Source organism: Brienomyrus brachyistius, chromosome 1, assembly GCF_023856365.1.
Source record: "Brienomyrus brachyistius isolate T26 chromosome 1, BBRACH_0.4, whole genome shotgun sequence".
In the NCBI taxonomy this organism is placed as follows: domain Eukaryota; kingdom Metazoa; phylum Chordata; class Actinopteri; order Osteoglossiformes; family Mormyridae; genus Brienomyrus; species Brienomyrus brachyistius.
This window is the reverse complement of record NC_064533.1, coordinates 10,102,432-10,111,533: the sequence shown is the minus strand read 5'-3', so window position 1 is coordinate 10,111,533 and position 9,102 is coordinate 10,102,432. Positions and strand designations below refer to the sequence as shown.

The 9,102-nt window shown below is 47.5% G+C and overlaps 1 protein-coding gene across 1 annotated transcript; it reads right to left on the bottom strand.

Annotated features, from left to right (window-relative positions):
• Positions 1-1,429: 1,429 nt before the first annotated feature.
• Positions 1,430-7,679, bottom strand: btg1 (B-cell translocation gene 1, anti-proliferative). The gene is made up of 2 exons (XM_049011563.1): positions 7,170-7,679; positions 1,430-4,213 (listed from the first exon to the last, which is right to left on the bottom strand). Exons 1-2 carry the CDS (start codon positions 7,300-7,302, stop codon positions 3,804-3,806), a joined length of 543 nt encoding a protein of 180 aa, XP_048867520.1. The 5' UTR covers positions 7,303-7,679; the 3' UTR covers positions 1,430-3,803.
• Between the last annotated feature and the right edge of the window lie 1,423 nt (positions 7,680-9,102).

Sequence of the window (9,102 nt, the reverse complement as noted above, 5' to 3'; positions counted from 1 at the left end):
GAGAGCATATCGCGGCCGCCGACATCGCGGAACCGTTTATATATGAAGCTGCAAAGGTATCCTCATGCAGCAAATAGAACATGTAAATCTTTGATGTGCAATTTGTAGGCATCAGGCAGTGACAGAGGAAATCTCCATCCCTGAACCTGACATCTGACTGTCTGGACATTTGTTTTCACATTTTCATGAATAATATTCACTTGTTTCATCGACACGCCCATGCAAAGAAGGAAATATCTACATTTGCATGGCTGAAGGTCTTACTGCACCGTTTCAGACTGATGTCCGACTGCGCTTCACACTACCCACTGTTGCTACCAAAATTACTACGCGATTCTTCAAATACCCTTCCACGGTTACCACGCTATACTTAAAGTACGGCCCACTTTTAGTGGCGTCCCCAGTTAATCATTTCTACTGTCCATTAAGACTGATTGACTAGTCCACTTCTACCAACCACTTCTACTGGTGACTGTCCCTTTCCAGCAATGCCGCTGGCTCCTATAAGAATTGCCCACTTCCACAACCTCCTGTCTGTCCACTCCAACTGAAACAGCTCTCTTCCACATGTACCGCCCACATACCCCTGGCCCCATGTCAATCATTGTTGCCATAGAAACACAGCTAAATGCCACTGCCTGCCTCTAACAATAACACAGGAACCTTCAAACAAAACAAAAAGAAAACAACCCAGTTTAGCCTCCCTAATCTAAGCAGCTCTACTACCCAAAGAAAGTTAATTCTTTGGGATCTGCTCGTTTAACATCGTCCCGGGAAAACCTTCGCTCACTGGAACCTGTCGATTTTGTGTTTAGGAGACAGGATGAGGCGGGAATCCGATGATAAAAACGTCAAGGAGCGCAAGATGTTTCTCCTAATACTATACATATGTATTTGAGATTACAGTGGAGATACTGTAGAGGGAGGAGGAGGGAGACGAGGATTTCAGGGAGAACTTAAAGGAGATGGGGATTTTCTCACCTTGGTGTCGCAAATTATCAAAACGATTCAGCCTCGTCCCAGAAGGGAGGTAGGTTCTATGTGACACTCGAACAGCCCCCACTGGGGGAGAAGCACACATTCTCACTTTCATGGGGAAGTAAGGAACATGACATCCAGCCCCCGTGATAAATGTGCAGCATGATCGGGCCTCAATGACTCACGTCGCCAGCGTCACTGTGATCAGATGACAGGAGCCAAAGAACCAGTTTGTTTGGGTTATTTAGCCTATTTGCTCCTATGATACTACCTTGCTCATGAAATCTAACAGGTAATAATCGCATAAAAACATCCCCTTTAACTCACCCCCCCCCACACACACACACACACAATGAAACTTCAAGTGACTAAATGTAAGACTTCTGATTTGTGGTGCAGTGGTGATGTGTTTGTCTTGAGCTACAAATAAAGACTGCTTCCACAAAGGTGATGCCAAGATAGGAAATCTTTTATTACAGAGAGGAAAAAAAAATCTTCCAAAATATAGAAATCTGTACAACCTCCTCACAATCAATTTACATGAACTGTACAAATTTACAGCAGTTCATCATGATACAAGGCCGGGGAAGCCGAGTGTTCTGGCAGCAGGACATGGGGCAGGCCTACCCACTTAGATTGTTGTTTTTTATTATTATTTTCTTATGCTTTGTGTAAGAACTGAATAAAACAAAAGGATAATAGTCTATGACCAGAGTTTGGAGAATGACCTGGCCTCACTGGGTCACCCATCGACACAGCCTCCCTCGCGATACACAAATCTAACAGAAATGTCACAACATTGCTTTCTGTAAAATCAGGCATTTCTGCCATCGGGGAACTACATACGGCACCCTAAGCCCTGGTCCTTGCCGGGTGACACACCTTCTGGTTTCATGCTTGGGCAGGGATTCCGTGTTTCTCAAGGCTTTGGAGGTGTGTTTTTGGACTCGTGGAAAAACTTCACCGAACCCTAACTTTGAAGATTAGTGCATTTTATGTGCCAAACACCTTCTCCACAGCTTGTGTGAAACAAGAAATTGGAAGTGAGTGTGGTTTGGGGTGGGGGTGTGGGAATTATGGCCGGAGGACAGGATTTTATGGAGAAATGGGCCATAAAAATCGTGCATGGCGGCTGGTACCTGGGGCAACGTCGGTGCATGATCCACGAAAACGACTTTAGGGGCCGTTTAAAAATTCCGTTACGAACTATCCAGCAGATGGGCGTTTACGATGAACTGAATCCTGCCTCCTTGTTCACGCAACCCGTTTCCTGCCCCCGGAGCACGACCGGTGCACACGCTGGCTCGACCCGCCACTGCCAGGCTCGATGGTGGCCCAGGTCGGGCGTTTTCATAGCTGCCATAGATCGACCGAGATCCCGGGCACCAGAACGGAGGGGGCGGGCTACTGATATGTAGCAGCATGCTCTGGGGGCAGGAAAGAGGAGCGGGGAGCGGGGGACTTGGCTGTTTCCATGAAGGAAATGGCTCAAGGTTCTCACCCAATCAGCAGAGGGAAGAGACAATACCTTCCTCCCCTCAGTGCCCTGGGATCAGTGATCAGGCACGTTATTATGGTTTGATCAGAGAGGGCTCGCTGATACCAGTAGCTGGTGGGGAGGGGGAGTCAGGACAGGGGAACAGATCGAGCTGCAACCCCCCCACCCACACAGAGCACTAACCAAATAATTGAAATTCATAATGCAAACTGACTAATGATAGCAAGGGAAGAGTCCAACATTTAAACTGTAACTCATAGGTAAGCTTGGTGGGGGTGGGCTGGGGGGGGTTCAGAGTAAGGACTAAGTGCTGGGCCAGAACTCGTATTGTGGTGGAAAAAAAAACCCCCCTTTGGCAGTGATGATGAAAAAAATCCATATAAAAGATCCAAAACCTCAGGAGGGCCGACATCCAGCTCAAAAGCACCTCCAGCACTGCAGGAACTCTTAAGATCGCAGAAGCTCACCAGGTAAACAGAGGAGTCACAATGCACTCAGCCAGAGCAAAGGGCACAAACCCACCATAAAACACGACATCGTAGAAAATGGAATGCGGTCATTAATAAAAATATCATCTCTGAAACGTACATCCCACATAATCTAAATGTCGAAGTGCATTTAGGTTCAAGCGAAACGAGACACGCGGTCCCTCAGAACATTGCGCTCCTCCGTGGATCCAGAACATCGGAGATCAAGCTGCACAAAACTGTGAGATCAAGCTGCACAAAACTCTGGATCGTCCTCAAGACAGGAGGCCGGAGGAAGCCGACCACAGGCGGATCAAAGCTGATGGCCAAGACTGGAGACAGGGCACTAGATGCAGCCTGAAACTTCGGCTGCACATCCCAACACGGAGGGCACGTTCTGGGACGTCAGATTGGCCGTTTTGACGTGGAGGGTGTGGCACAGGCTGTACCAGCAGCAAATAAATGATGGTCTGGTCCACAAAACTGATCTGTTAGAGCAGAGGCTCTCAAAAGAACTTTGAGTGGCTAGTTGGCAGCCAGCCCTAGAGGGATACCCTAATCACAAACCCCCCCACCCCACCCCCCGACCTGCACACAAGCCCAACGGTTCTTCAGCTGGGGTATATCCACAAGGTGGCTCATTGGAAAGTGCACGCGCTCAACACACTGGCCCCAACGCACTCCGCCACCCCCCTCCACAGAGACACATCCCACTCACCAGTCTGTAACCAAAAACGATAGAACAAAAGGAGGGGAGAAACGATAACAAAGGAGAAGGTTCCCATGCCCTGGGTGATAGTCCAGATCCTTAGCTTTTCTTCACTTTCTTCTCGGCAGGTCCCTAAAGGGCAGAGAGGCCCTTAGCTGGACACGGTCATCATGCTGTAGGCTTTGGAAGGGCTGGTCCTCCCCAGCAGCAGCTCCTCCTTGCAGCTGATCCGGCCATCGACCAATCCGGGCAGGACCCCGGCGCCCGGCTGGCTGGCCGGGGAGGATGGGGCGGAGTCGGGGGCGGGCCCTCCTGCTGGGGATGGCTGGGACTCGTAGAGTACGCAGATGGAGCCATCCTCGCCGATGCGGTAGGACACCTCGAAGGGGTCCACCCACAGCGTGAGCTCGCTGGGAAGGAGGCAGTACAGCTGCTGGATGGAAAGGCCGATGCGCTGACCCGCCCGGACCACCAGTGGGTCCATCTTGTGGTTGATGCGGATGCAGCGGTAGGCGGAGCCTTTGCAGGGCCGGTCTGGGAACCAGTGGTGCTGGTACTGCTCTGTGGGAATACGAGAAATGCTGCCTGTTACTATGGTGATCAGGGAGGGGGGGGGGGGAGTTTGACAATTACCTGTAAATCACCTATAAACAACAACTAATATGATCACAAAAAGCACAGAGCAGTGATTCGCACATGTACTTGCAGAGATGGAAAAAAATGTTATCAGATGATTACAGGCATGTTAATCACATCATGTCAAAGTATTTGCAGCTCCCAGAAATCTCCAGAATCGAACAAAACGTCATTAAGGCTTCTAAGCAGAACAGGAAACAAATTTCGTTTTCCTAAGCGCCTGAACACGCAGCCCTAACATGGTTGGGCTATGTTTGCCCGACTTGCACCGTGGACTTAAAAGGGCAGGACCGGCCGGCCCGATCTGGGTCACGCTGTATAAATAACCGTCTGGAATGGGCTGATTAGCTGCGGACGTGAGGGACACATAGACCCCAACCCACGGGGCACCTGAGGCAAACGCCGCTGTAGACGCATTTCATTTAAGGCACGCGCGCGCGCGCGCGCGCGCGCACACACACACACACACACACACACACACACACACACACACACACACACACACACACACACACACACACACACACACACACACACACACACACACACACACTGCCCGTCCAGGTCAAGGTCCATCCCACACCTCCAGCATCGAAAAACAGCTCATTTCTATTTCCCGTTATCATGGCGCATCAGACCACAGGCCACCGCCAGACAAACAACTGGCTGTAAACTCGGCTCTGCCTTAAATCCGAGACAGCAGCACTGTGGCAGGGCCACACTGGCCTTCTTCCAGAGAAGCAGTAAATGGGAAGAATGTAATTTAATAAATAGCGTCCCTGCGTCCCACGTGTGACCCCCCCCCCTTACGTAACGCCCCCGCCGCTCACCTGGCTGATTCGTCAACCAGGCCTCGAGCCTGAGATTCCGGTACTTTCCATAGCCGCGGATAGCAGGTCATGTCACAGCACGTTTATCCGCTGAGATCATATTAGCAAAGCAAAATGCTATCTGGCCTTATCTACACAAGCAATCTGCTCGTCAGCGTACCGTCAGCGTCAATACCACGTGTTTGCATATTTGGGACATCATTTCTTCCTGCAACTTCCAACTTCCTGCAAGCCGTATTGAGAGGAACGTCACACAACACAGTTTTCTAGACAAACTGGGAGTCAGTATATTCTGCCGTAAGTATAACACACTAACGGCTGTGTCACGTACCGCAGATTTACCAGCCTGGGGAACAAACGGACTTGTTGATGTGGCCGCTAATGAGAGGCTGTAATGAGGGCGTGTATTTATCTTAAACGTCAGTGTGGGAAATCCCCGTGTAAAACGTATGCTGTGAAGTGTAAAGGACTAGCAGGCCTACAAATACAAATATTTAATGACCCTGTGAGATAACTTGCCGGGAATGGGATGTCTTACGATCCATTTAACCGAAAAATATGAAACTATTACTCGACTGAACGTAAAACCAGCAGCGGTTTTCCATAAAAACAGGAGATATCCGAGTTTTTAAAATGGGTAGAAGTATAACTTTAACCGCTTCCTTAGCCAGCGTTTTTGTTATCAAGTTGAAAGAAAAATAATCAATAAACCTCCATGATTTGTCCATGACCTTCTAGGTGCGATTAGTGATGGCTGCAGTAAATGAAAATAATTAACAACGCGGGACAATGGCTTGTATTGAGGGATTTTCCTGCGCTGGAATCCGGAACATAAAACAGACTGAGACGCACCATAACGTGCAATGAATATGTATATTTATCTGTTTATGATGTGTATTCACTTTCAGGATGGAAAATCACCAGTGGCAGCCATAAATAGCGAGTTACACCGAGTTGGAGCAGAAAAGGCAGCTCCTGCCCCCACACGCACACCGAGAGCCGTATTTCATGGTCATTTTTGTTTCTCTTCTTCGGAAAAAAAGCACACCATTCGGGTCTAATTCTCTTCCGCGTAACAGACGCTATAAAACACATGCATAGTTGAACCTATAACTGAGAAATATTTAATAAAAATTGACATTTTGGTGAAGTTCAGATGGTTATGAACGACTGTTCATCTGATGCAAAAAACGAAAGCATGGTAATGATTGTCAACTGGGCGTGAAATCGACCTGAATATTTCCAAAGCAGACTATATCCAACCTGAATAATGTGTATATAAAGACACAGACGTGGCTAAAAGCCTAAATTAAATTTCTCTTTGGCGATCTGATCTGGATGAATCTCCAGTCAGATTTTACCTTTTGCCATGACATGAAAGCCGATTCTACCCCCAAATTACTTTCCATTTATAATCCTAGTTTCTGTAATTAGTAAAAGGGTGATTTTGAATAAGTTCCGTTATGTCATTTGCAGGTCGGTGCGAAGACGCGGCCACCCAGTTTCATTGCAAAGATGTCATTATAAGCGCCTGTTTGCCATTAATTTGTAGCAGTAAAAAAATTTAAAAAGCAGAACCAAGGATTTTACTTGAACCACGTTTTTACGTAATAATCGCGTAATTCAGTACAACATCTGAGGCTGTATACACCTACAACTGTGGTACAGGAAACTACGCTCTATTTCCTGGTTGGGGTAACGTCTAATAATATAAAGTGGCCTTCGTTGTTTATGTCACAGCATGTACAAATGTATACCACTACACAGATGTACATTCACTACTAAATAATCACATGTACGTAGGTCTTGTACATTTGTTTCTAATACTTTCGTATTGGATTAATTCTGTATTATTTTGTACTTTCGACTTACACGTCTTAAATATCGGAGTAGCTTACTTTGCGCAATGAAAATAAGGTTGAATACAATCTAAATGGATAAATAGCTTGAACGAAAGACAACAAACATTTGATTAAACACTAACAGGGTTACATGTGAGCTACATGGGGTGAACCGTGCTTTGTCTCCCCAGCCCATCGACGTAGTCTTACCAGCCAGGATGTCCTGGAGGCACTGGCTGAAAGTTTGCAGCTGCCTGTCGTTCACATGTCCCTTAATACGCAGGAATCTAGAGAGGAACCCGACGGCGGCGGTGATCTCCGGTTTCATAGTGAGCGTAAGCATGGAGGGGGAGGCGGCGGCGCCCTATCTGTGAGTCCGAGCTGGGTCTGGATCTGCGCGTCCCGTCCGAGCCGGGTCTGGATCTGTGTGTCCTGTTGAAGCCGGATCTGGATCTGTGTCTCCCGTCCGAGGCGGGCGTCCGGTCGTGCTGCGCGTCTTCTTGTCTTTTCGATGTTTGATTTCTTGGAGACCTTTTCTGGTCATTTATTTTCCGAGGTGGGAAGGTTTCGGGCGATAAGTGCGCCAGGGTGGTGCGGCGCGGGGTAGTTTGTTGGTTCTTTTCGGTTGTTTTTTAATGTTAAATGTGGGGTGTATATGCCGTGCGATCGCACTGTCTCAGCAGCCTCTCTTCCACCAAAGTGATCTACCCGAAAGGCGAACTTAGCTTTTATACTCGCGACGGCGAACAGCGGCGGCGGACCAATCGGGACGCTACGGGGGCGGAGTCTCAGTACGTCACCCCCGGGAAATAAACACGCTGGCGAGGGGGAGCGATCGGCAGCTTCCCGTTAGCTCGGACACCTTGTACTCTCCGATCGCAAGGATGAAAGGACACCACCAGGAAGTTAATAACGCAGCCATACATCTAAAGATACGACGGGCTGCGTTACAGCGCCGTCTCTGGCGTGATTAAGTACAGAGCTCACTGACATTATCATGATGTCTCTGTGCGTCCAGGGCATGCGCGGTTGCCAGTAGGGCTCTGCGGTATTTCTGTAAAAACACGGAAGATATTTTTGAAACAGAAAGTGCTTCGCCAAGTCGTTTATCTGTATAATTTATATCTCGTTTGTTTTACAACAAATAAGATTATGTTTTAAAGGAAAATGGAAGAGGTTTAAGTTCAGTATTAGAGTTTATCGGCTGCGTATTATGATTCCCTTTAAACACAGTAATGATCACAGCACTGATCTGGGCAATGAACATAATTACTGCATGTTTATTGTCTTACTTGGATGACTGTCTATTACTAAATGCTGTTTATTAATTATTCTTTAAAAAATGTACTGTAATATCTAATCCCGAGATCCCGCCTCATCTATACATTCTATAAATGTATCTATTCAGTATATTGTGGAAATGCATCTGTGAATTAAATATTTCTGGAAAACAGCTTGTTTTAAATAATTTAAAATAGTGTTAAATCCCCCATAAACACCATCGCCTGTCAACGATGAGTCAGAAAAACAAATAAATAACCCATTAGTGTCGAGTGACGACTTGTTTCAGATACATGCTTAACGATAGCACGTAGTGACGGGATTTAAGACTTGCTGACTGCCATGTGTGCTTGGATCAGATGGAGAGACCGTGGTTGGAAGCCAGGTGGAGAATCGGCGCTCCTCTAAGTAAAGTAGCTCCTGCTTGTTCCAACATGACACTGGAGTCCCCCCAGCCATCGCTGGCCATCTGCTGAGAACATATTTCACGATTTCATTGATTAAGCACTTTGAAGAAAACACTGTCTTTCCATCAGCTGTATGTCAGTAAGAGCAGAGTGGAGAGGGCGCAAGTTCCTTGCAGGACATTGTCTTTGGCTACTGCTGTAACTTGATCAAGCAAACAGCATGAAACTGGAAGCTTAAAAGGTGTGGCCGTCTTTTGTGTTGGTACAAGTGCAGAGTTGTGGAGCGCCGAGTTCCGAGCCGAGGGCCAGCAGCTTCCCGGATGGCTGATCTGCTGGCGGCTCCCGTGGCCGACTGTGCGCGACCAATATGCTAATTCCGCCATCTTATCCTTTATGAGTTACCATAGTGCGGCTAATGAACAGTTAATTGATTAAGGGTGTTTATTGAGTCGGCT

Coding starts and splice junctions, on each gene's coding strand:
- btg1 (XM_049011563.1), bottom strand. CDS start 7,302: ATGCTTACGCTCACTATGAAACCGGAGATCACCGCCGCCGTCGGGTTC. Junction 4,214..7,169: donor CCTCCAGGACATCCTGGCTG/GTAAGACTACGT, acceptor GTATTCCCACAG/AGCAGTACCAGCACCACTGG.